The sequence below is a fragment of the Siniperca chuatsi genome, linkage group LG18, assembly GCF_020085105.1.
Source record: "Siniperca chuatsi isolate FFG_IHB_CAS linkage group LG18, ASM2008510v1, whole genome shotgun sequence".
NCBI classification, from domain to species: Eukaryota; Metazoa; Chordata; class Actinopteri; order Centrarchiformes; family Sinipercidae; genus Siniperca; species Siniperca chuatsi.
This window is the reverse complement of record NC_058059.1, coordinates 781,095-809,080: the sequence shown is the minus strand read 5'-3', so window position 1 is coordinate 809,080 and position 27,986 is coordinate 781,095. Positions and strand designations below refer to the sequence as shown.

At 46.5% G+C, this 27,986-nt stretch overlaps 1 protein-coding gene across 1 annotated transcript; it reads right to left on the bottom strand.

Annotated features, from left to right (window-relative positions):
* Positions 1 to 31: 31 nt before the first annotated feature.
* On the bottom strand, positions 32 to 27,938 carry mfhas1 (multifunctional ROCO family signaling regulator 1). Its single transcript, XM_044173567.1, has 3 exons — positions 24,581 to 27,938; positions 2,668 to 2,972; positions 32 to 1,325 (listed from the first exon to the last, which is right to left on the bottom strand). Exons 1-2 carry the CDS (start codon positions 27,528 to 27,530, stop codon positions 2,842 to 2,844), a joined length of 3,081 nt encoding a protein of 1,026 aa, XP_044029502.1. The 5' UTR covers positions 27,531 to 27,938; the 3' UTR covers positions 32 to 1,325; positions 2,668 to 2,841.
* Positions 27,939 to 27,986: the final 48 nt, after the last annotated feature.

The window sequence follows — 27,986 nt, the reverse complement described above, 5'->3', positions numbered from 1 at the left end:
TGATGTAATATTAATAACAAACAACACACGGTTCAGTGGTACTAAAGCCAGTTATTGGTTTATTTGCATTTGGTATTTCATGTTGTACTGTGAGACGTTGAAAGCAGCTACATATAAAACCCCGTGTGCACTCTCACAGTGAGTCATGCACAACATTCACTGGAAATAACGTCAAAGCTCGAGTGGTGACACCTCGTGTCAACATACAAAAATAAAGATATTATTTACATCAGACAAAGAGAGCACACGTCCATTTTCCTTTAACAGTGAGAAACGAATTCAGCGACCACGTGACGTGAAAAACACCTTCCTTCCACACACCAACATCACCTCGTATTCATTCATTCATTCATTTATATACAGTCTTTCGTTTTGGACAGTTTGTGAGGAAATGAAATCTCTCAGTGTAGATAAATATCTGTACAAACCCCACTGAACTCTGACATCCGTGGCATAAAATGTCGTGCGTTAACTTTACATCGGTTCGTCTCACGCTGAACCAAACCTCCGTACAGGAAGAGGGGAGATTGCTGCAGTTGTGTTACAGAGGTGGACATGGAGCTGTAGCTGGGTCACTTAGCATCTGGCTAGCTTAGCTGTGCTTTAGAACAGGTGCAGCTAAACATTAACATGTTCATCACTGAGCTTTAGCGCCTCTGGCAGGTGGACGTTGTTACCTGTGGACAGAGCCGGGCTAGCTGTTTCCCCCTGTTTCCAGTCTTTATGCTAAGCTAAGCTAACCGGCTGCTGGCTGTAGCTTCATATTTACCGTACAGACACGAGAGTGGGATCAGTCTGAACATGTGACTCTCAGAGAAAGAAGAAGGTAACGCAGGTGTGCAGCACCTCTGCTGGTGTTTAGTTCCACTCCGCAGAAGTTTCGACCTTAAACCAGAGCTCAGCTCCGGACACAGCGACAGCCCCGACGCCTTCAGCACGCAGAAATATTTACACGTGGAAAGTTACTCTTCTTGCACCTGAATACAACATGCTCCCTTCAGGGCCAGACGTTTAAAGATACTGCAGAATATTTCAGTCTTTCCTGACCTCAGAGTCCTCCCAGAGGTGAGACGTGGCAGAAGTCTGGCCCACTATTTAACAGGTTTCTCAGTGTTAAAAAGGTTTGTAGTTTCGTCCTCCGTAAATGTTAGAAATGATTCAAACACCCGTTAACAGTCTTTCAGAGTTCTGGCAGGAGACTGCAGCAGTGACTTTCCAAACACTGAGACGTGTGAGCCGCGGTGGGTCAGTGAAGGCAGCAGCGCTGAAGGTTGTGCTCGTCGAGGTCGGCGTCGCCGTGATGAGGCGTCAGAAACGCGAACGAGCTGCAACGGGAGAAGACGAGCGGTTAATATACAAACAGTGAAGCTAACGGCACATTCATCTTTCTTTGCTGGATTCACTTTTTCTTTTAGACTGACTTTCCCTCAAACTAACTTCACTACTTCTGTCGTAGAAAAGGTTTCAGTCGTAGTCGTCTGGACGCTGTTTTCAGAATCAAGGCGTTTCGGCTCCCATCCGGAAGTCATTCTCAATTGTGAAAATGGTCTGAGAACTCAGAAATGTAAGCTACTCTGTGATACATAAGCCCCGCCCTCAGGGAGGAGTCTACCTGAGTGTCTGTTAATAGCTAGTTTCACCTGAAACTGACCTAATAGTTTCCAAGATGGCCCACAATAGGCCTGATTACTGATTACTGGGCCATCATGGAAACTATTAGGTCAGTTTCAGGTGAAACTAGCTATTAACAGACACTCAGGTAGACTCCTCCCTGAGGGCGGGGCTTATGTAACACAGAGTAGCTTAACTTTCTAGTTCCCGTCCCGTTTTTTCACAATTGAGAATGACTTCCGGATGGGAGCCGAAACGTCTTGATTCTGAAAACAGCGTCCAGATGACTACGACTGAAACCTTTTCTACGATGGACCACTCCTGGACGAATGAGGGACGACACCGTCTTCACTACTTCTGCTTCAGTTACTTCCTGTCGCATCAACAGAGGCCCACAGCGGTACTTTGCCATGTTTTAGCTCATCGACGGGTCTGTAAATCACATTATCGTCCGTCACTTGTCGGCTGATTTCCTGCCGCTGGTTTCACTCAGAACCCGACACGCAGAGACTTTTCGTTGCCTTTATTTTATTTTGTCCAAGTCACATTATTGATGCAGCTGAGAGGAAGAGCCGGTGGTGCGTTCAAGGACACGCCAGCATCCAAGTTTTCAAAGCTGGCTGCCCAAAAGAAATCTGTGACTGTGTTGTGATTTCTCAAAATCAACCTCAGAAGATTAACAGGAAGCAAATTTGGAATTCCTGAAAAGGAGAAGGTGGATTTGTTTGTTGTTTCTTGTGAAGTCTGAACGAACCGTCTCTGCTCACAACTGCATCGTCAAACAACGACAATTTAACTCGGACAAAACCAGAAAGCCAACAGAGCTCCTCTGACGCGACGTGGTTCACAGTAACGTTTGTGGATAATCAGCCACAAAAAATCCCCTTCTTCATCCTTTAAATTCAAAAAGCAACAATGATCACTTCGACACAGAAAACAATCATTTCCACCGGGACATTTAGTGGTTTCAGGTCGGCTCGGTGCCTCAGTGATACAGTTTCCATAAGTCAGAACATTAAAGCGGTCAGACAGAAGGTGCGGATGCGGTTTACGTACATTCAGAGATCCGGTGTGCTGCTCCAGCTGGAGGTTCAGTTCAGTGTGATGCAGCCGGACTGAGGCTGTGTGTGTTGGGAGGGGGGGGGGGTGAAGCAGGCTGATGAGGCGGTGCAGCGGAGACAGTCACAGGTGGAGGCGGAGGCTCTGGTGACAGACGAGCCGGCCCTCGGCTCACTTGAGACAGGGGCTGACCACGGTGGGTGTCGGGGGGTAAACCAGAGCCACGTTGACCCGCTCCGAGCCGTTCTTTGGACAGATGAGCTCGGTCAGACCCTCGGGCCGCGGCTGGCTCAGCAGCTCACCTGCAACACAAGGACATGCGGGACGTGAGGACGCCGGCAGCACTTTTGTCTCACTAACACTATTGTCTAGGACGCAGCTGGATTACACCGGGTCCTGGATTTGTTCTCAGATCAGGTGACTTCCACCTACATGGTCTCTGGTTCTATTTTCCTCCCTGAAATCCTTGTTTTATTTCATGGTTTGACTTTCTGTGAAGCACCTCGTAACTAGAAATAAAGTTTACTGACTCGTTGTTTACTGTCAGCTGCGACAGGCCCCAGCAGCAGTGCATTATGGGAACCAGCCCAGGTCACACAAATGCTTGTTGTTCATCCACCTGATCTGATCTGCAGTCACAGTGCTGGCTCCAGCAGGGGGCGCTGAGTCCTCCTATTTACAAGACCAGCTGCAGGTCTGTGTGTGTGTGTGTGTGTGTGTGTGTGTGTGTGTGTGTGTGTGTGTGTGTGTTGGGGGCCATTTCTTTACCCTGAACTCAGTCTTCCAGGCTGCGTCCTCTGTCCCACTATTTCTACTAACCGAACACCTGAAGCTGTGCAGTTACACACTATCTGTGTCTCAGTTATGAGCGAACAGTTGGGACTTTTGTTTTTGCAAGCCCATGGATTTTATTTTGTTGAGAAATGATTTCCACACAAAGTCTAAAAAATAAAGTGCTTGAAAATGTAGTTAGCGACTTTGTTGTCCATGTTGTGGAAAATAGTTTTAGCATTTAAAAACACTACAGGACAAAGACGAGGACAAGCGGCAGGGACACTATCAGTCATTCTTTCTGAGCCGATAATGTCCCACAGCTCGCTCAGCCACGAATATAACGCCATAAGAAGGTTAAGGATGAAGTCCAAGTGCTGCCTGGGAGCCTAAACTCAGGCGACCGACTTCTTTCCCATCAAATAACGGGCTGCGGCCAGCCTGATGCCTCCATCGACCCTTCTCCGAGCGCTGCGTCTGCCCTAGAAGATCACTGGTGCGACCTGCCCCCCCCTCCAGGACTCATCCAGGACATAAACTGTTTCAACTCCTAAAACAAACCGGACACCAGAACGGCTTCTTTCCACCGTCACACTCCCCGACAGTCCGGTCCGGTCACAGCGAGACGTCTGCTGTACTCACAAACTGCACGATTCTTACAGTCGAATATACAAAGTGTGACATAACATGAACGTGTGCCGACGACTGTAAGAAGGCTGCGTGTACACGGGCTGGCAGAAGTATTCAGATGCTTTACTCAGGAATAAACAGAAATACCACAGTGTTAAAATACATAATATAATAAGTAAAAGTACGACTTATGCAGAAACTGGCTGTAGTGGGTGTTAAATTGTTATATTGAATGTGTAGGTCACCAAACTGGACATTGATCATTAACATCTCTGCCATACTTGAATCCTGTGTACTACTCCCGTGCAATATTTAGTTTTAGATTTAGTTTTTCCTATTTATTGACATTGATATTATTTACCTCCATTACTGCTGTGCAATATCTTAATAACCTCAATAAGCTGCACTTAACTCGACAATACATGCACCTCTGCTTATTACATATATTATTACACTGTATTATTATACTGTATTATTATACTGTAGTATCATCATCAACCGGTAAACCCACCTGGTACTTCATTTATTTTCTGACCTGTTTTATAGTGTTTATAGTGTATTATATTATATTGTTTGCTAGTACTTCCTCCTGTGTGACTGACGTAAAGGCGAGCTGCTGGAACAAAGAGTTTCCCTTCAGGATCAATAAAGTCTTTCTGATTCTGATTCTGATTCTGATAAGCAGTATTTTAATGTTGCAGCACGCTGAAGTGTCCTCTTTTCTGCAGGACACGTTTGGAATACGGAAAACACAGACGCCATTTACGTCCCATCGCGACCCTGAGGGGCGGTTTCACCCGTCTAAAGAAGCTCAGCGGAAGTCGGGAGAGATCTGGCAACAGCAGCTGCATGACGCGTGTCTGTTGTGTGATGAAGAACTGTATTTTCATTCAAATGTCAGTGATAGCTTGGACTCAGGACATCAGGTGTGGCTCAGGAAAAACAGCGAAAATCCCAAAGTGATCAGGTATCTTATCGTTCAGAGGCTCGTCTGTCCCGTGTTCACCTGAAGCCTCACGGCAGGAAACACCTGCACTAACAGCCTCGCTGACACCGAGAGGGGTTCGTCCTGCAGCGTCACTTACAGCGTGACTATCAGTGAGCGTCAGTCCGCTCCGCTGCCAGAAACAGGATCTGCACCATCTCCGAAACCACTGAAAACACATATTCTCCAGCGCCCGGATCACATTTACATTAATACCTCTTTTTCAGGGCATCTGCAGCTCAATGCGGGAGTCTGATCTGGGTTTATCTGCCGCGCACACACACACTGACCTGCTTTCACCGTCCATACCTAATATCTTAACCTGCTGAAGCCGGGAACACAAACCGTCATTGACCAGCTCGCGCCGCAGATCACGTGACGTGATCGTGACGTGAGATCATGCGAGGCAGCGGTGCGCGGCGACCTGCCATATTTTCACCAATGCAGAGTCTCCAGAATAATCCTTCGTGGCCGAATCTCATCTCAGATTAATTAACAGGCACATGAGCCAAGTTTGTTTCAGCTGTGATATTTAGTTGTTGTTATGTCAACAATAATAATACAACATGATATGTAACTAAAATCAAATCAAATAATTAATGACATTATGAGCTGCACTTCAGTTTTACTGCTGCGATCGATGTGTTCGGCCCAACGAAACCAGAACGCAGCAACCAGCACGTCCGTTCAAAATCTGACCTTTTTACCGTATAAAAATATTATGCCATAGAAATGTTTAATTCTCATGAAAACAGAAAGTAAAACTGTCACAAAGAGACAACCAAGTGTAAGCTAGCCGGCGAGTTAGCCACGGCTAGTCTTAGCTAAAGCTAACACTAAATTGACTTACATATAACAGCAAGGGAAATACAGTAACTAAAAAATATATAAATTGTAGTAAACCAACATCTGCAGTTGGTTCATTCCACACACAACTAAATGAGCCAGTAGCTAAATCGAGTCAAAACAGAGAAAAATCCTTCCGCTAAACTAGTGCTAAAAGCTAACGTAGCTTGCTCAGCAGAGTATCAGCCATCTTAGCGTCTAACTTTTGTGGAATTTGTGTGATTTGGTGGTTAAATTACCGTTGAATCACACATTTAAATGTATTCAATTGTAGATTGATTTTAATATGAATATTAATGTTAGACGGAATGACAGAGATACATTAAATCCCATATGAATTATGGACCACAAATAATAAAATAGACTGTGTTTTCTTAAACTGACTTGTGTTTGTGGAGTCTGTGTTTTAAACCCAGAGTGCAGATTTGTATTTTATAGGTTATGTAGGTTTTATAGCGGTGAAAGCTTTTTCTGCCTAAAAAGGACCGTTCTTTTATTCATTTATTGTTCAAATCTATTTGTCCGCCCAAAACTTTATGGAAGTAAAACACTAAAAACCACTGGAACCCTTTGAGTCCCGGGTTAAAAACTGTGTCTTTGCATTAGTTCCATTTCTCTGCCTCTAAAAGTCTGTTATTAGCTTCAAATATGACTTCAATATATACTGTATGTATTGCACGTAGTCTTTTTCAGTATAAGCAAGGCTGTTTGAATATGAAGAAATGTGATGCGAATACTTAAAGATTTATGATTTGATTATATACACGTGGAAATGAGGTTTAGTCTGATGACTCATCCATCCCCCTTTGTGGACTTCGTGTCTCTATAACAACTCACCTGACGTCCACCTTTGCTCACAATACCACGGCCACTGGAGGGCGCTGCTGTTTTTGGCCATTTGCTGAAAAGACGACGATGACGATGTTGTTTTTCTTGGGAGGACAGTCTCACAGGAGGGCTTACACCCAAACGTGGTGGCTCTTTTTGCTCGTATAAGGACCAGAACTACTGATGTGTTGACTATAGCAAAATACATCAATCGGTTCATGTGAAAGCCTCTTTAACAGTGGGTAGGACTAAAAAATAATAATTTCCAATGAAATACTTTTCAACAGGTCGAATACTTGAATGTGCTGAATAGGGCTGTGCCTCTGTATACACTTAAAGGTGACGTCAACTGACGTAAGACATCAATAAAGTCTTAACATCCTGTCAGTGAAATGCATCTCAGTCAGTCCAGCAGATTTACAGTTGAAGCTGGAGAGTCTGGTGGGAGAAATGTCAGACTGAATGCTGCCATGTTTGCTTTCTGCTAAACTAACAAGATAAGAAGCAGGTTTGTTTCAGATGGAATAAACCTCAGCAGCATTAGCCATCACTCACACGCCCTGCACTCAAACCATTAGGCTTATCGATCGTCTCTGTTCTGTCCGCTGTCTGGATGGTCTGTTGGACTGAAGCCAGATACAGTCAGAGCTACAGTCACAGCTACAGTCACAGATACAGTCGGACCTACAGTCAGAACTACAGTCACAGATACAGTCACAGATACAGTCAGAACTACAGTCACAGATACAGTCACAGATACAGTCAGACCTACAGTCAGAGCTACAGTCACAGATACAGTCACAGCTACAGTCACAGATACAGTCGGACCTACAGTCAGAACTACAGTCACAGATACAGTCAGATACAGTCAGAACTACAGTCACAGATACAGTCACAGATACAGTCGGACCTACAGTCACAGATACAGTCAGAACTACAGTCACAGATACAGTCGGACCTACAGTCAGAGCTACAGTCACAGCTAAAGTCGGACCTACAGTCACAGATACAGTCACAGATACAGTCAGATACAGTCAGAACTACAGTCACAGATACAGTTGGACCTACAGTCAGAACTACAGTCACAGCTACAGTCACAGATACAGTCGGACCTACAGTCAGAGCTACAGTCAGAGCTACAGTCAGTCACAGCTACAGTCACAGCTACAGTCACAGCTACAGTCAGAGCTACAGTCACAGCTACAGTCACAGCTACAGTCACAGATACAGTCACAGATACAGTCGGACCTACAGTCAGAGCTACAGTCAGAGCTACAGTCAGTCACAGCTACAGTCACAGATACAGTCGGACCTACAGTCACAGATATAGTCAGAGCTACAGTCACAGATACAGTCGGACCTACAGTCAGAGCTACAGTCAGAGCTACAGTCACAGCTACAGTCACAGATACAGTCAGTCAGAACTACAACATAACGTTTCTGTTAGTTTCAGCCGTTTCTCAGTCTGTTTCTGTTGTCCTTTGCCTCGTTTTGTTTTTATCGATACACCGAGCGTAAAAACTTTAGATTCTGAATGCAGCCCTTTTAGTGGAGAGTGTTGGAGCATTTCTAAGCTGCGGTATTGCTGCTTTTACTGATAGAAGATCCAGTCTCATCTAAAGATCTGAAAACTTCCTCCGCTGCTGGAAATCAGATGTGTTTTTCATTATTGGAAGCAGCTGACGGCTCATACATCCAGCTGTGTGTCCTGAATTTAGGTCAAAGCCTGATAACTCCTCCTCCCTCACACTGCGACTAAGAGGAGTCACAGTAACCCACAATAACTTGACATCAAGAAGCAGGAATGTGCAGATCTCCCTCCTCCGCCCTCCTCAAACACCATCAGCAGGTAGAGGAATCATTTACATTCCTGCTCTGCTCGGCTCATTTCCCCTGCGCTCCCTCCTCTCCGCCCGACAGCCTTTCACCCACAGCCATAAAAGGAAAGAGCCACTTCTCCGGGAGAAGGAGAAGTTTTCCTGTCTCCAGGAAACTCCCACTGGGACGCTGGATTTTTGGAAAACCAGCGAAGGAGTCTTGCAGAGCTTTCAGGGTCTGCTCCATTCACAAACTGTTTCCAAACAGCTCAGACATCCGATCTCACTTCCTGGTCTATTGTGAGCCTCAGATGTGAGCGGTCTGCAGCGGAGGAACTGAAGGCCTTTGAGGATCGTTGGGCACAAGCCAACCAGGCTGGCTCCAGTTCATGCTGCTAACTTTTCCTTTGGGCTTAAAAGTGGGGACTATTTCAGAGCTGAAACAGTTCATCACTCAGTCAAGAGACTAAAGAGAATTAATCAACAACTATTTTGGTAATTGATTTGATTAATTGGTGTCTCAGATTTCTGCTTTTCTTTGTTTTACATCATGATAAACTGAATATCTTTTGGACTGTTGGTCCGACAAAACTAGACATTGGAAGACGTCACCTCGGACATTTTATACACAAAACAATTCATCGAGAAAATAATCCACAGATTTAACAATAATGAAAATAATCATTAGTTGCAGCCTTAGATTATTCATTTATTCAAAATGATACTTCAGCTTTTGAACTGTTGAACTGCTGCATCAGTTTGATCACACGTTTGATAATGTTTATATTCACATAACAACTGCCGCTAATGTGACTCTTAGGTTAACTATCATTAAACTAAGTAGCACACTGCATAAAAACACAGCGAGCACAGATTAACAACACTGAGACGACACTAATGAAATTCCTGCCATTTTGCCAGCAAACCAGATTAAGGCCGCGCTCGGGCCGGCAGCAGCTCTCGCATTCATTTGAATGGAGCCCATCTGGCGGCGCGGGGGGGGGGTCCAAGACAGGTGGCTCTGGCAAAACAACGCAGGGTTGTCCAGAAAAAACAAGTTTGACCGGGCTCAACGTGAACGCCGCATTTCTCCTGTTTACCTGCAGATCCTCGTGCCGAAAGATAAAATAACTGCTGCCATTCTAACTTCCAGAGTTACAAACGTCTGCAGTGTCTGATCTGTTACTCACACTGCAGCGATCGCTTCTCACCATACCGGAAACAACACACCCGCACATTTTACACCGTAAACTACTACTGCTGTACCACTACGGTACATATCTGGGTCTTTAAGAACCGTATTTAAGGATCCTCATCAGACATGCTTGTTTCTGTTATGCGTTCATGTTAAGCTGATGTTTTAAACGCTCTCTTTTCTGAAACAGAAACAGGTAAAGGACTCTGGGGACAACAGTGATGGATAAACACACCACACAAGATTTTTATCACTGCAAATATAAACAATACAAATCTTCCTCCTCCCTGCGTCACTCATCCTGCAGTCACATTTGGTGTTTAAATATTTACAATCTCCATCCTAAAATAGAAATCTGTCTCTGCTCAGAAGCTGCACGTAAGCTGAAGAAGAAGAGACAATAAAGAGCGTCTCTGTGGTCCAGTGGCACAGCGGCGTCCGTCTGCAGAGTCACTCTCGCTCCATATTGATGAGGGAGGATCCGATCTCTCCTTTCACTAAATCTGCTGATCACGTGCACACCCACAGAGCGAGCGGTTAACCAGGTCAGCCTGAGGATCGGGCCCAGAACAAAAGATCTTATGTGAGCTGAAATCAGCTTATGTCACAGTGAGGCGATTTCAGGGGAAAACAAGGTCTAATCCACCTCGGTCGACCCTTCGTGCGAGGACTGTAAACCTGCTGCTCCCATGGTGCACTGGGCTACAGTCAGCGGCGGGTCGTGCTGTCCGCGACAGGTGGTCGCAGGTGCACAGAGCAGGGAAACAACAACACGGTGCTCCCCTCGCTCCTCGGCTGCCCAGAGTCACGACTCCTGGAATCAGCGCCACTCACAGGTATGTCTCACAGAAGTGAAGACACCTGTCCCATAATAATCATGTTTGGACTTTTCCTCAGTATCCAGGGGGATCCAGGTGACGCTTGTCTGTTTCCATGGTTACACTGCAAACAGGAGCTGTAAACAAATACAGGCTAAAAACCAGCTGACTCAGTGACTCCATGGCAACACTATACTTCTTGCTCTGTTCTGAATTTCTTAAGAGTTGAAATCACAAACAAACGTAAACTTGAAACATCCAGAAGTGACTTTCTCCCTGTGGGACAAATCCACAACAAGCCAAGCGCTCCGTGTGTTTCCAGCGTATACTGAAACTCTACTGCTGAAACCATTAGTCCATGAAGTTATGGACGGAAGATTAATTGGCAACTATTCAGATACTCTTAATTATCCAAGTCATTTATTAAGCAAACATTTTTAGACTTTCCCCGGTGCCCCCCACTCAGAGTGAAAGGGTAGTTGGCTTGTTAGTATCAGAACATCTGTACGAAGGGACTGTTAACATTTCTTGTCGCAAAGTCAATCAAACGACCACAAAATTACGCAAAATAACTACAAACGACGTCTTGTGTCTCCTTCAGGCTGGGGGTCTTGCTTTTACATGTCTGTGTTGTCACACTTTCAGTCATTTCCCAAATTGGCCCCCGGTCCTGTCCACACCACCAACAGATGTGAGACACCATCCGGTTGACCTTTCCAACAGAGTCAGAAGAAACCAGAGCTGCGCCGCCTCCCAGCTGCTCTGCAAATAGTCCCCCGCTCAGGTTCCTGGTGCACGCATGCTGACTGAGGTGGAGCTGAGAAACTGCAGCATTTTGGACATTTAAAGGGCTTTTAGGTGTCGAAGAGCTGCGTGCAGCAGGCCGAAAGTCCAGAGCGGCAGACAGTGAGCAGTGAGCGAGGAGCAGAGGCCACCAGCTCAGCCGGAGGATTAACGCTGCAGTGTGTAGAAACACACACTCTCTCTGAAGACTAGGAAACACACTCAGTCAGCAGACTCCATTTCATGCTTCTTACATCCTGTGTGTGTGTGTGTGTGTGTGTGTGTGTGTGTGTGTGTGTGTGTGTGTGTGTGTCGGCATGTGCACACGAACCAGCCGAGAAGCCCTCTGGTGATCAGGTCTGTGTTGTGTCGCTGCTCAGTGATGTGCAGCAGTCTGCTCTCTATCTGCAGTCAGCAGAGAACAACCAAGAGTTCAGACACGACTGATTCTCCGCAGCCATGCTGGTGAGTTCATCACACTCCACCAGGGCTGCAAACGACGGTTAATGTGTCCATTATTCTCTCGAATTATCAATTAATCCTTTGGTCTATAAAATGTCACAAAATGGTAAAAATGTCCATCAAAATTTCCCAAAGTGACGTCTTCAAATGTCTTCGTTTTGTCCGACCAACAATCCAAAACCCCAAAAATATTTAGTTTATTGTCAGAAGACTAAAGAAACCGGAAAATATACGCATTTGAGGAGCTGAAACCAGAGAATTCTGACATTATTTCTTAAAAATTAATCAAAACGCATAATTAATTATTAATATAGTTAATTAATTTTCTGTCGATCAACTAATCGCTGCAGCTCCACCAAACGATGTACAGTGAAATGTAAAGTGACAAAAATCACAAGCTTCTGCAACAAAAACGAAATGTCACAGCAGAAAGAGAGAAATTCATCCGCACGTCTTTCATGAAATATTTGGTACAAGTACGACTGTATTACTACAACTGTACTGCTCAGGATTGATCATCGCTTCCTTCAGACAGACGGAGCTTTATTGAAGCCGCCCTGACAGCGCTGAGCTCTGAGTGGACGCAGAGCCGCAGAGTCCAACATGGAGGAAGCTATCGTAGCTTATTAGCTGTGTGCCACCATCAGTTTTATTGAAGCTCCTCTGTCATTAGAAACCGCTCCACCACAGAGACCTGGTTCACACCCAGTCAGGAGACCGGAGGACGTCATGCTGATACAGCTCTTAATACACTGTGGAGACTTATTGTCCCGTTAGCGACCAAGCTAACCAGCTAACTAACTGACAGCAAGCGTGTTAGCTGAGAGAGCTTTTGTTCCCTCTTCAGAAACTCTTCACTGAACACAAGGATGAACAAACAAAATGTTAGGAGGGGGTAAACAGCCTGCTAGCATGTTAGCAGTTAGCTCAACAGCTCAAGTACTAGCCCTGTGAGTAGTTACTAAATCATCAAGTTTCGTGAACCAAATATTTTGTGAAGTCGTGCAGAGGAATTTCACTGCCACGGCCTTCAGACATCAGTGGATCAGTAAAAAGGCTTTCTGTCAGCCGGGTGAAGAGAGGGGTGTGTGAGATCTCCTGCTAGATAAATCCAGGATATGTGAAATGGAGCAGAATCAGCCGGCAGGATGAGGCTCAGAGACTCGGCCTTGATCGGTGTAGAACAGGCAGACCCAAAATCGTGACCAGTCTCTAAAAACACGGCAAATTAAACTAATCCAGATCGGCAGCTGTACTGCCAGAGAGCTCGGGATCCGCAGGAATGCGCGGCCTACTTCCACAACGGAGGAAACGGACCAAAAATAACTCTGGTCACACAGCACGCCTCGGCCCAGATACGGAGCCTGAGTCCAGGGTACCTGCGTGCCTGAGACGGCTGCCATCGTCTAGCAGGATCAAACCTTTTTTCATCAAATAGAGGAGGGTTGATTTCTGCAGCATTATTCTGCACAGGAGACGTGACAAGAAGCTGTCAGGCAGCAGAGACGAGAGACATTTGTAAAGATTAAGGTTTGAGCTTTGGTAACGGGAGAGCAGCTCTGAAATGTAATCTGGAGCCATGAAAAGCCTTAAAAGTAATCAATAAAATCTTCAATCCTAAAACAAACAGAAAACCAGTGTAGTGAAACTAAAAGTGGAGAACTATGTTCTCTTTTCCTGGTTCTATTTAAAGTCTAGCAGTTGCACTTTGTTCCAGTCGGAGCCTGCTGAGTGATTTCTGGTTTACAGCTGTTTAAAGATCTCTGCGGTCGTCCAGCTGTGAGGAAACAAAGATCTGTGTTCATCTTTACAACTTAAACCTGGTCACATTTTGGAGATCGTGGATGTTTTAGATGATAAAAACTGGACTGGAAGAGCTTTCTGATATGACTTAGTCAAAAACACACCTACGGTTTTCAATGCAACGGAACCAGGATATGGCTTGATCTGTGCATGCAGATTCCAACGTTAGGAGCCTGTTTTTCTCAGAATTTAATTAAAAGACAAGATGTGGACATCTAAGCAGACAGAGCAGAAGGGTTACTGGGTTCACAGGGATTAGGGAGTATCGTCTGCGTACGATGTGACTGAGTTTACACAAATCTCACATTTAGGTGTTCAGATGCTTCCACACCTGACCCACATCACAGTTAAGGTGAGCACTGAATGACGATATGTGTATTTAAAGGCCAACGTGGAGCCGAGCACGGATCACTGAGGAGTCAAGTGTTTATTAAGACAAATAAAGTCTTTCTGTAGATAAATCTGAGTGTATGCGAACGATCAGAAGCACAAGCTTTCTGTCAGAATGAACTGTTCTCCCGACAGTTTCATCTTCAAACAGATGAAACCATCAGAAACTTTCATTTGTATTATTGAGAAAAGCCTGAATCACTCCTCACATCTGGGCCTCTGGGAAACTGCTGCTAACCCTCCACTGTGTGTGTGTGTGTGTGTGTGTGAGTCCAGCTGTTAACATCTGCTGCTTAATGAGATAAACGTGCAGCTGAGCAGGGATCTGACAAACACTAAAACTGTCTGAATACAGAAACTTAAATGCAGAAGAGGCTGCGTTTATCTTGATAGTATTTTGACTTTCTTCATTCTTTCAATCCGACTGTTCTTTAGTCTCAATGCAGCTTCCTCAGCCAGCTCTTCCAGGAAAACAGCACATCATGAAATGAAAAAGATTTTTCAAACTTTCTTTTCTTTTTTTAGCAGCTCCCAGCAAAATAAACAACCAGCATCCGTCCAGAGGGACTTTGTGTCCTTCCACACAACCTCTTAAAAAAGAGGAACTCTGAGGGTCAAAACGCTGCAGTCTGTGTTCACATGAGCCCACAGTGGTGTTATATAACCCTGATAATGACTGCATTCATTATAATTATCAGCCTTACTCGTGGTGATTCAACAGGCTGCAGGCTCAGTGTTTGGTCAGCTACAGCATAACCACCGCATCACATGACCAACACACTGCATGTATCTGAACTGGCTGAACCCTGGACAGATGATCTCCCCGCTGGCAGCTGAAGCTTCAGTCCTGCTGGCAGCGACCACACATGCTCACATTCATGTCGGCTCGTGTCGAGAGTGGAAACTGTGTATTACAGCGACGCGTCAGTGACATTTCAGTCTGAGAAACCAGATACGCTGAAGATGTGGAGCAGCTCAGGACAAGAACTTCAGCAGCAGTTTGCTCCAACAGCCAGTTCACAACTCACGTCAAACCATCTGGAAACAGCTGTACAGGCATTTACTCGGGCTACGTGCCAAAACTGTCCGTCTATTCGAATCAGACTTTAACCAGCAGGCAAACAGTTTTCCATTTACAGAAGTCGTGAAGCCTTTTCACATACAACTGGACCGTACCCAAAATATTCATGTGCATTTCTGTATTTAATGTCATCTTTAAAAAGTCTACATTCAAGTGCAGCTGAAAGCGGCGACTGAAAATCTGCCCTAATGGTGCCTTTATGTTGTGCTTCAGGTACAGGTGAGACATGAAACACGATCCAGTCTGAGTAACACAAAGTCTACACGGGAGCCGTTCAGGCACAGTAATGCTGTGAGTTTTGGCAGCACTAAGAGCCAAACACACAATCACTGCAGGTGCGCACGTAAAACAGAAGAAAACACACTTGAAGCATAACATTGTGCTTCGGTAAGCGAGTAAAACGTGACCTGTGGAGACAAACTGTACAACAGAACAGTCAGAGGTTCATCAGACACTGCACAGGGTTATGATACTCAGAAACAGGATTTTACAACTCAAAGTCATCTACCAGGAACGTGATCTCACACGTATGTGACTGGCCAACGCAGCACCTTTCTGGATGACGTCACATTGCGTTGCAGCAAAAGTTGAGCCTGGTTCAACTTTCCTGCAGACGACCCTGAGAGTCCTCTGAGTGCGTCCGCATGAAGTTAAATTAGTAAACGCATGTTTTTCTCTCCAGAGAAACTGCAGCTGTATTCTGAGTGGAGGGATGATACGAAGTGTCAGGCGTTCTTGATTTACTGGGCGGCGTGCTGACAAATTGCTGGCTGGTTGTGGTGAGCAGACATGCCGTCAGCAGCCAAACGCCTCGCCGTGGTCTCTCTGCCGCTGCCACGCTGCTATTTAGCTGTCAGGACTCGGAGTCAGGAAACCACTTGACTTTGAATTGAAACGCTTCAGGAGCTGCTTCTTACGTTTGCACCCAAAACAGATTTCTTTAGCATCTGAAGACTTTTCTGTATTTGTAAGGAATTAAAGGGCCGGACCACGCAGATGCAGAACTACAGAGGAAATGAGTTTCTGACTTTTTGGTTCGATCGGTTGAACGTGTTGAAATGACCCAACAGAACTAAGCAATCTACAGCAGAAGTTGATGGTTCGTGAGTCCAAAACTCCTCATTTCTGACCGACTGCAGTTGAGACCTGGACTTACCACCTTATCCACCTTTGAGCCTGGGCTCAAAATAAGAATCAGGATTTTTATTTAATGAAAAAATACGTCATACTCCAGGTATGAAGGAGACTGTTCACGATGTTTGATTGGTTGGTATGAACCATATTTTTCTAAGAGCTGCTGTGTGTGTGTGTGTGATCCTGCTCATGATGAAGTCAGCGCTGATGAACGCTGACCGGCAGGTTCATGTATGACTCCAGAGTTTGGCTGCAGCAGCAAAATGACGTGTTTCTCACATCTCTAACGTCAGTGTACAACATCAGCAGCAAGTCGTTGAGCGTGAGTTTTTTCTGATCTGACAGCATCGTGGTTAGGGTTCGGTTCGGTTTCGGCACAAAAACGGCTCTGTTGGGGTTAAAATAAGCACTTATTAAGGTTAGAGGACCTTCGTCGTCGTGGACGTGAAGACAAATCTGGTGTTGTTTGTGTGTATTTCTCTGCTGTAGGTATTAATATAAACTCTGCACTTCCTTTAGTCATTAAAGCCTTTCGGACCAGCGCTGCGTGGTTTGATGTAACGGATCTCCCCGCTCACACAAACATGGCCGAATCATTGTCATGCAAGAAGAAGAAGGAGGATTAATCATGCAGCCAGTATGACAAAGACTTCTTCTCCTCAATGAAATGTCCACTTTCAACATGAGTAACAAAATGACTCCAAGGAAGAAGAAGAAGGACGAGTACGGAGCTGTTTCTACTCACGCTGGACTTTTTATTTCCCAAACTGCTCCGATTCCTCACGTTACAGTCAGCTGATGAGGCAGCGTTCAGGATCCACCGTCATCACAGTCCCGCCCACAAAATCCTCTGTGTACATCCTGAACCTGCCGCCACAGTCTCAGTCACATGTCTGAGGTAATACAGCAGGCTTACCGCGGAGTGATGTAACAGGATTGTCATCCTGTCTACGGGATTACTCACCGACGCAGTTCACTGACAAATACACTAAGCAGGAGCCACGGCAGAAAGAGAAGCTCATCTGACACCAGACAAACGGACAGACGTGTTTCGACAGGCAGCTCGGTGCTGACGTGGCTTTCATTCAAACATCGGGAGTCCAGTTTATTAGGAACAGCTGCTAAACTCCAGTCCTGAAATAAACCCTCCTGCTGAAGGTTAGAACGTTCAGTCGGAGCCGACTCAGCTGGAGGATCACTGTGGAGGATGGAGTTTTGCTGCTGTTGGATCGTATTGTGTTATACACACAGGCGTCTCTAGTATTTTGTCCACCCCATTCATTTCAATGAGTTTAGGCTCAAGAACAGGAACACCTGTCCGTATAACACAATACAGCTTCACCTCACATCTCTGCACTGTTTTAACTCCAGCTGTTAATAAGATCTAATGTGGAGCTCAAACATTTCATTGATTGAAGTCATTTTTAAGCAATTAACTCACTGGCTTCCACTTTTCCAGCTTTGAACTGAATATTTTGGGGTTCTGGACAAAACGCCATTTGATCAAACAAAGAAAACTCCAGCAGACTCACTTCTTCATCGGTGTGTAACACTTCCTTCTCATGCTATAACTCTGTAATGTTGTAGTGAAGTCTGGAAAGACGCTGACAGCAGCCAAAGGAAATACCACCGAGTTCTCCAGCTTTGAAACACTGATTACAGCAACTCCTCCGCCCATACAAACACTCTGCTGCTGGGAAACGACACGGCCTCGGTCTGAGCGTCAGGGTTACACAACCTCGTTTAGCTGCGAAGAGATTTCCACGTTTGTATAAATATCTGACACGCTCAGAAAGCTGCCTTTGCTTTTCTCCCATGATGTTTGTCTCATTAGAAGCCAGACAGGAGCCTCAGAAGAGCCACACGGCTGCAGGTGCAGCAGGTAACGTTGCACTGACACACAGGTGCTCTGTGACTTGAGGTTTTAGACTATATCTTAGACCTTGTAATCCCTTATGAACCTTCAGGTAGTCTGAGATCTTCGGGCAGGGGTCTCCTGTCTGTTCCTGAGTCCAGGATGGAAACTAAGGGGGACAGAGCTTTGGCCATCAGGGCCCCGAGGATCTGGAACAACCTGCCCGAAGACATCAGGCTGTCTGAGTCAGAGTCTTCGTTTAAGTCTCGTCTCAAAACACATTTTTATCTGAAAGCAGATCCTGATTTTACCTGAACTGGCTGCTTATTTTATGTATTTTATTTCTTTATATTTCATCATTCACTGTGGTGTTTTATTTCTCCTGTTGTGAAGCACTTTGTACTCTGTTTTGATAAGTGCTCTGTAAATAAAGTTTTATTAGTATTATTGAAGTCAGTGTGAGCAGTAACAGAGGGGAGACACGCCCGCTGTGCTGAGGTGACAGATTTATGGCTTTACAAGTAATCAACAAGGTCAGAAAGTAGATTCTGTGTGTCAGCATCAGTATTTCTTTGAGAAAGCAGAGGAGCGAGACGGGGATCCACAGATCGTCTGTTAGATAGCGGGTCCAGGAGCCCCGTGAACTACTTCATACTCTCATTATAATATCATGTCTTTGCCTCCACAGAGAGAGAGTGAAGCAAACGGCTGATGCGTGACGGTGTGCCGATAAATCCAGAGCACAAATTAGTTTTATGATTATTGGCATAGTCAGGTTTTAATCTTTAACGCGCTGCACGCTGAGACAGACTTCAGGGGAAGAGTGCAGTGTCACTGGACAACAATGCGGGAGTGTTTGGTTTCCAGATATTCACAGAGTGAATTGTCCCGACAGCTTGAGACGAGTCGGTTTCACTGAGTCACTCGGTGAGCTGTGCTTTACCTTTGTGTAGGTGAGGATCAGTTCAGTTTCTGCAGTGTTCTATTTACTGAAAGCCTCGCTCACCTCACCTCGCTTCAACACCTGCAGGACCTGCAGGATTCATGACATCACAACTAGTTTGGAGCCAATCAGGGTCCAGTATGAAACTGACACAAGTGTGATGCGGAGACTTGAAGCCTCCAGGTCACAAACACTGAGACGTCTCGTGTCCACAAACTTTAGAAATGAACCATATTTACGTATTCAGAGATTCAATGATGGAGAAGATTTTTTAACGATGAGGTTGAACTTTTTAGTGGAAATAGTCAGATCAGATTCAGAATATTATGCAAAGCAGAGTATTTAAGTACTAAGACGTGTGTGGAGGGGATCTTTAATGTATTTCTGTAGGTACGTTCTGTTTTACAAGCGATCTTTAAAAGAAATACTGGAATTTAATCCCAGTTTCCTGACTGAAGCCAGCTCCTAAAGAGAAATCTCTTCGTGCTGAACCAAAGTGTTCTGGGCGCCACAGCAGGAATCCGTTTCACGTGACAATATCACAGGATGTCAAATATTTATTTGATTAATGAGTAATAAATGTAATAGAGTCCTGCTCAGCTGACGGGTTCGACTGAAGCTGGAGTCTTCCCAGCGTGTTCAGACCGATCCCCGCCGAGCTTCATGATAAACCTGCACACGGAACAAGTGTCGGCAGGTGTGAGGCCTGCAGCCAAACTCCCCGACGACAAGAAAACAAAGTGTCGGAGTGTGACTGTGGCAGGAAACACCTGAAGGACAGGTAAGTCCGCTCCTCTGTGTGCCGCCAGCCTTGTTCCAGTGAGAGTAAAAGCAGCTCTGCTCGCTGTTCATCCTCTGAATCTGTAACTCGCTTTAATCCCGACTGATCCTTTAACTGGATCAGGAAGAGCCGGCTCAGCAGCGCAGGATCCAGACCAAGAGTGAAAGTGCTGCGACGCTCCAGCCTGACAAACGTCCTCTCAACACCTCCAGTTTGTACACACACACACACACACACACACACACACACACACACACACACACACACACACACACACACACACACACACACGGACGAGGGTCACACTGAGCTACACCGAGTAAATGACTAACCAGGTAAAAGGGTCGAACTGTGAAACTCACTCCTGGCCGGGTTTTTAGAAAATCTCAAACTTCCACAGAAGACAAACTGCGTTCGGCTCTGCGGAGCCCAAACTCTGCATCAGCAGGCGGCAGCCAAAAATATAATGTCCATAAAAGGCCAGAAGAAACACAGTGCACTCCAGCATGAACTGTTACAGAGGCATGTGTGTGTGTGTGTGTGTGTGTGTGTGTGTGTGTGTGTAAGCTCTTAAAGGAATAACACAAAAGCAATTATTCAGGATTATTAAAGGCCCCTGTGGAGGTTTTGACCTCTGGTAGCTATGGAGCCGTGTTTTCACGTTTGGTTCACTCGTTCAACACTACACATCGTCCATCGATCGACAGCTGGCGGCAGTAATGAGCAGAGAAACAACAACGATACGCCGACAAAGGCAGGACAGAAGAAGACGGCAAACATGGACGTAAACAGTTCTGCATTTAAAATCTAATATTTAAACACGTTTGTGAGGACACAAACTGAGTCCAGGGGAGAAAACTCGACGCTATCCAGTTGCATCATGGGAAGTGTAGGATCCGGTGTTTTTCAGGATACCTCCACCTGTTCTAAATCTGCCCCAACAAAGACTCCTGTGTGGAGGAGACGCAGCCTGTCAGTTACCGTCACGTCCTGATGAACCAACGTCTTTGAGTCATAATGAAGGCGACGGACTGCAAGGCGTTAACGTCAGCGCTGAAACGACAACACAACACAACGACGTCTGGCTTTATTCCCGGAGCCGTCAGACCTCCGAACAGCCACGGAGGAAGAAATGCTCGGTTTACTGCGAGTAACGACTGATTAATGCACTTTTCGACATATTGCGCCTTCGATCGTCGAGCAGCTGCAGATCGCTGCCGTTCAACTCTTCCTAACATCATCACGTATTGTTAGATTGTTCTTATGTGTGTAGATGAAATGTTCGCGTGTATTTGTGTGTGAAAACTAAACTGGAGGCCGCAGATGTAACGCGCAGACTGCTGCTGCTGATGAAATGAGCCTTTACTTCTGCACTGCATAAAGACTTAGACGTCCAACAAAGTCAGAGCTTTACTCTAAAAAGGTCCGAGCCTCGGCCAACGAGCACAGCACAACTGCTCTTTCTCAGGTGACCTGAGGCGGAAACACGAGTAAATCAACCTGCAGACTCCAGTGAAGCTTCACCCGTTTCTTTTTGTTTTCTGTGAACTGAACTAAACGATCAGTGCAGAAATCTGCGCTGCAGAGACACTAACAGGCACTGTGTGCTTCCACTCCTCACTTTCAAACCTCAACGCCACCTGCTCCACCTGCTCCACCTTCTTAATCCAGCACACCCAACACTGAGCGTGTTTGCTCTGAGTGCAGCTAAACTTTGAAGTTTTTTAAATGAATTTAAAACTACAGTATTTATGAAAATGCATCACATGAGACAGTGAGGAAATTCCTCCGCAGCTGCCTGCAAACAATAAGTGATAAACAGCTGTTTCTTTCTTCAGGCCCCACGAGAGAAACTCCAAAGTATTTCCTGATGCGGTTGACTGGCCGAGCAGAAAGAGGAACTTCTCTCTCTTAAACAAACTCTTATCAGGCTGCAGAAATGACTCCAGCTATGAAATGATTCATTAAACATCACTGCCGTAATCATACTGAAACTATTTTATCACGTCCAGGGTCAGACTCCGACACGTTTCTTTGTCTGCTGCACGTTCTTCAGACCTGCTTCAAAAGACACATTTAAAATACTACATAAAAAGTTATTTTAATCAAACTGAAACGTCCTGCTGCAGCCGGGAGTCCAAGTCCGCCCCACCCTCTATTTTTTTATTATTATTTGGATTCTTCCAAAGCCTTCTCCACTTTTCCAGGAATAAAAGTGTGGTGGAGAAACACTGAATCATTTATTTATTTTATTGTCCTAAAAGTAATCTAATTTGAAAATACTGGAATCAGCCTAAAGAATACCAATCACATGCCGGTTTTTATCTCCCAGCGCGTATAAAAACCCAAACTTCCCAGAAAGCTGCCGTGGCCGTGACCTCAGTAGCTGTTTCAGACTCTCTGAGCGCCGCTGTATTATGTGTATCAGTGTAATCACATCTGAGTCTGAGGCCTCGGCATGCCAGAATAAAAGCAGCACCAGACAGGAACTAACCCACAGAGGGGGACGGGGCGGCGAGGACGGGGGGGGGCGTTTATAAAATAAATCAAAGGAATTCTGTAGAGGTTCAGGAGACGCAGCTAGAACGCTGCTGAGCTTCTGTGGCCTTCAACATGCTGGGAAACCCTCTTCTTCTCTTTCTCTCTGAGAGGTGGATGTTCAGCTTGATACCACTCTGTACGCTGAATATGAAGCCAGTTAGCTTAGCATAAAGACTGGAAGCAGGGGGAAGCAGCTAGCCTGGCTCTGTCCAAAGGTAACAAAAAAAAAAACAGCCCACTGTGGTGTTACGGTGGATTGTGTGCCGGACTGGGTGCGGTGACTTCCTGGAGAGAGAAGAAATAGTCTGACACATCGAACCCCCCTGCTGATTGCTGATTAAACAAACAAGATACAGCATGTTGATCAGGGAGCTTCAGAGGTGCTGCTAGGTAGATGTTGTAACCTTTGGACAGAACCGGGCTAGCTGCTTCCCCCTGCTTCCAGTCTTTATGCTAAGCTAAGCTAACTGGCTTCATATTCAGCGTACAGACACGAGAGTGGCATCAATCTGAACATCCACCTCTCAGAGAGAAAGAGAAGAAGAGGATTTCACTAAAAGTTATTATGCTACGGCTCCTCACACGTCCTTTGTTATAGCAGAATAAAATCTTTGCGGCTCGCCGGTTGAAGTTTGTGAAAGCAGACGTGGCTGCTGACATCACCTCACAGGCAAACCCAATACGATAACTCCGACGCGTCCCGTCCCGTCCCACTGTGCTCCGTCTCGTCCGCTACAATCTGAGACTTACAGTAGAAGCAGGTCAAGTTGCCATGGCGACCTTATCCATCACCGCATCAGGAGCTGCACTCACAACCAGGATTATCTCTGTCCCTGAGGGGGGTTTACTCCCGTACCCCCCCCTCCCTCGTCTCTGTCTAACATGATGTCAGCAGCAGCGGCCTTTGTTCAGCCTCCACCCGGCCTCCACCCGCTCCACCCCCTCCTCGCTGACACTGACTGAGCTTCCCGGCAGAAGAACTCTTCCTCTGCATCTTTAACGATGGCTTGTTTTGGATCACGGTGTAACTGAAGCTAATCAGTAAGTGCTGTGGAAGATTATTTAATGTAAGCAAACTAACAAATGTCTGTTAGTCAGAAGGAAAACTGATTTCTGACGCAGACGAGAGCTTCAATACGAGTCCATCGAACTTAAAACAAATGGCACAACTCTTGTCCAGTACACCACTCTGCTTTACTCACCAAACGTTCCCAGTGTCTTTATGGATCAGTCATGTGACCTACAGATCACCATAGATACCAACATCATCCTTTTTAAAAACTACTTTTTACAAAACACAAGATTTACTCTGAGAGAATACAAATATTCTCAATGTCAAAACTCAGTAGGGCTGCAACTAAAGATTATTTTCATCCTCGATTAATCTGCTGATTATATTCTCGATTACTTTAATAATTGATTAGTCTATAAAACATCAGAGAAATGTCTGTAACAATTTTCAAAAGCTCAAGTGACGTCTTCACGTCTTGTTATGTCCGACCAACACTGATGTAAAACAGAGAAAAGCAGCAAGTTTTCGCATTTTAGAAACTGCAGCCGTGAAAATAATTTTAAAAAAAAAGAGAACTAGTTGCTGAATCACTTTCTCTCAATCGACTAATTGATTAATCTACTAATCATTTCAGCTCTGGCACAATTCAACCTTTTTACCCATCGAAAAGATGGTTGTTGTATATGTTTTGTATTTATGGTTATTAGAGCTGCGACAAATAGTTGTTTAATTGATTCGTTGATCAACAGAAAATGAAAAGGCAACTATTTTGATAATGTAATGTTCTTTGAGACAAAGAATCCTCATAAAAGTGAGGATTTGATGTTTTTTTTTGTCTTACATCTTATTAAAGTGAATATCTGAGTTAGATACAAACAACTTTAGAGGTTAAAGAGCCTATTTGTTTAGAAATATAGTCAAATGAATGCCTAAAAAAGCAATCTGAATACACAACAGTCATGTTTCTCTCCGACGTTTTATAGACAAAATAACTAGTTGATTCATCGAGAAAATAATAAGCAGATGATGAAAATAATAATTAGTTGCAGCCCTAATGTATCCACTAGGAGTAAATAAGATGATGACAGTGCTGCTCTGTATTCTTAGTATGTGGAGGTCACATGCCTGATCAATGGGCCGTATGATGGAGGACAGAGAGCTGAAGACATCTGAGGTGAATGAAGTGTGACGTGCTGGAGAAGAGTTTTAAACCTGATGTGAGGAAGATGTTTTACCTGGAAAGGCGTGTGGGCTGGACGACCCTCTCTTGAGGCACTTGGAACAGAGAATATGTACGGAGTAGTGCAGGCCGGGCCACTCCTGCAGCAGCACGTTCAGCTCCTCCACCAGCGGAGTGACGGCCTGCCATGCAGTCCAGATGTTGGGCAGCGAGGCCTGGCTGGCGATGGACAGAGTCTCTGCCTGTAGCTTCCCTTTGGAGGGCCGGTGGCTGATCACCACGGGGACTTTACCTCGATAGGCGAAGATCTGGTGCCTGCCGTCCGACCTCTGAACCACGTGGCTGTTTATCTGCACGCTGAAGCGTGCGAACAGTCCGGGAGGAAACAGGAAAGGGAAGCTGTACTGGATGTGCAGCTGCTCCACAGAGAAGAAGTGACACAGAGGCAGGGGGGTCCCGCCGGCCGAGGCCTCCGCCCGGGCCTCCTCGCTGCTGACGTAGCTGGGGAACTTGTACCACACTGTGGCTCCGTTCAGAGGCTTGCTGCGGGGTTTGTTGATGCAGTAGCAGATCCCCATCTTCTCCAGAAGCTCCATGATGAGGTGGAGGTCCTGCTGGGTCTGGATGAGCGGTCTGAGGAGCAGGCGGATGACGTTGGAGGGCAAAAGGCCGTGTTGGAGGAAGCCCTCCACATGGTGCTGCAGATGGGTCACCCTGAGGTTCTCTCCCTTCTCGTCCTCTATAACCAGACTCACCCTCCCCTTGTTCCCCCTCTCCCCCTCAGAGAGGAGCCTGTCCAGCAGTGTGGACTCATCCCTCTGGAAGAAGACGTTGAGAATTGCAATGAATCGTGGAAGATTGTGAAAAACATACTCCTTCAGGGTGAGGCTGTCCTCAAAGTAGAGCAGCTTCCCGCTCTCATGCAGGTAGGATAAGGCGCTCTGCAGACGGTCCTCCGTGAGCCCCGCCTGGAGGCCCAGACGGGCCGAGTCCCACCACGAGAGCCACAGGTCTTTGGGCTTAAAGTGCAACTCCTCCAGCATCTGCCAGGACTTTGGCAGCACGCGGTGGAGGTTGGGGAAGATGTCCCTGTGGTCTGCGACAGACATGAGCTTCTCCCTCAGCCTCTGGATGTTCCTCTGGGTCTCCGTGCAGCTGACACTCAGCACAGGAGACAGGATCTGCAGCCGGTGGTTCAGCATGTACTGCAGCTGGGCTTTCCTCCGCCTCAGGTTCCTGTCAGAGACTCCGTAGAAGAGGACGTGAGGGCTGGAGAAGCGGACGTTGTAGCCCTGCTCCAGCGCCTGGTCCACCTGCAGAGCCAGGCTCCTCAGGCTCTGGATGTCCCTCTTCTCCTGCAGGCCGATCTGTCTGTGAATGTCCAGACTCTTCTCCTCCACCTCCACCTCTCCACACTGGTCTGCATGTGTGCCCACCAAGCACACAACAGCGTGGGGTACTTTGGCACTGAGGAGGTGGAGGAAATACCCGACGTGGGCATAAAAGTTCTTGGGCGAATATGCTTTGAGATTCACAACGAGAATGTAGAGAGCACCGGGGGAGAGAAAAAAGGGTTTGATGAGGTCGTAGTTTTGCTTCCCTGACAAATCATACACTAGAAATGTAAGACAGCGATCAGCATCTGCCACCCAGTTAGTGACTTCAATTCCTTTGTTTCCCTGGATTCCTTTAACATCCTGCTGTCTGCTCACCACGCTCTGCCTGAGACGGGTTTTCCCAGCGTTTTTCATCCCCATCAGGACCAGTTTCAGCCGCGGCTTCACAGCAAGCTGCGAATGTGCAAGCTCCTTCTGATAGGCTGCGATGTAAGGGATCCCCTTCATGCACACCTCATACGGAGGCTGGATGAGAGGGTTATCCTTCACCTTCCAAATGTTCACTTTGGACAGCTTTCCAAAATTATCAGGAAGTATGGCTATTTGGTTACCCTGTAAAACAAGTTCCTCCAACTTCTCCAGCTCCACGATAGAATCAGGCAGATATGTGATGTTGTTGTTGTCCAGCCAAAGGTTGGCCAGCTTCACCAGCTGCCCGATTTCCTCAGGAATATGAGTCAGTTTATTCCTGCTCAGGTAAATTTCCTCTAACCCTGTGATGCTTAAAATAACCTGGGGGAAGTTCTCAAAGTCGTTAGAGGACAAATTGATCATTTTGAGCGTTTGCAGATGACCAAAAGCAGCAGGCAGCACTGTGAGGTTGTTCCCGTCCAGCATCAGGCTCTCCAGGTTGTGCAGGCGACAGAATGTGTCGGGTAACGTGGACATGTGAAGACTGCTGAGCCAGAGGATTTTGACGGACTGCAGCTTCATGATGTCTGCTGGTAACGCCTCGAACTTGTTCCCGGAGCAGTCGAGTTCCTCCAGCTCGCTGAGGGCCAGGATCTCAGGGGGGAACTGGTTCAGCTTGTTGTGATCTGCATCCAGAGTGCGCAGCTTGGTGAGGCTGGACAAAGATCTGGGGAAATCGTGCAGGTCGTTGAAGCTGATGTCAAGTTCCTCCAAAAACTGAAGCGCTCCGATCTGAGCCGGCAGATACTGGACTTTGTTGTGACTGATGCATAGCTTCTTCAGCCCCTTCAGCTGACCCACACCTTCAGAGAGGCTTCGCAGGCAGTTGTGGCTCATGTCGAGCTCCACCAGCTGCCCCAGCTCAAACACCACACGGGGAACAGCTGTGAACTTGTTCCTGCGGAGGACAAGGATGCGCAGGTTGTTGAGGGTGGATCCCAGCCCGTCTGGCAGGTCCTGGAGGGAGTTGTTGCCCAGATTGAGTACCTCTATCTCGGCTATATCCTCCGGCAGTATGATCTGGTTGTCTTTGGAGCAGAGGGTGAGCTGGCGCAGGTTGCTCCGCAGCTTCCTGGAGCGGAGGGCGGCATCCCTCCACAACCTGGCCGTTTTCAGATTGTTCTCCTTGTCCTCCATGGCGTTGCAGCCGGACCCCTCCTCCTCCTCCTCTTCCTTGTTTTCATTGAGGGTTTTCATGGATACGGAGCGGCCAGCATGGCGGACGGTGTGCCTCAGAAATCAGCGCGCTCCTGAACAACAAACCCTCCGTCAGAGAGGAGAGAAAATTCACTTTATGTCGGGAAATAATCAAGCTTTTCGATGGGAGCAGGAGGAGTGTCTGTGGCCGCGGAGGCATCCTTTTCTCCTGCGCCACTCAGCACACAATGAAAACAAACCACCGCGGTTACAGCTCCGGGTTTCATCCCGAATCCGAGGTCCGGTGCCGCGGGTGCGTCCTCATCGCCACAACGCGCCGTCCTCTGGAGCTCCCTCCCCGGATATCTGTGTGTTTCTGGGAGCTTTCTGAGCCGCTGGGTCTCTTCCTGGGAGCGGGGAGTGGAAGTGAGGCAGCCGCTCACACTGCGTCAGATCTCTGAACCCTCCTCCTCCTCCTCCTCCTCCTCCTGCTCTCCACCCAGCAGGAGGGAGAGC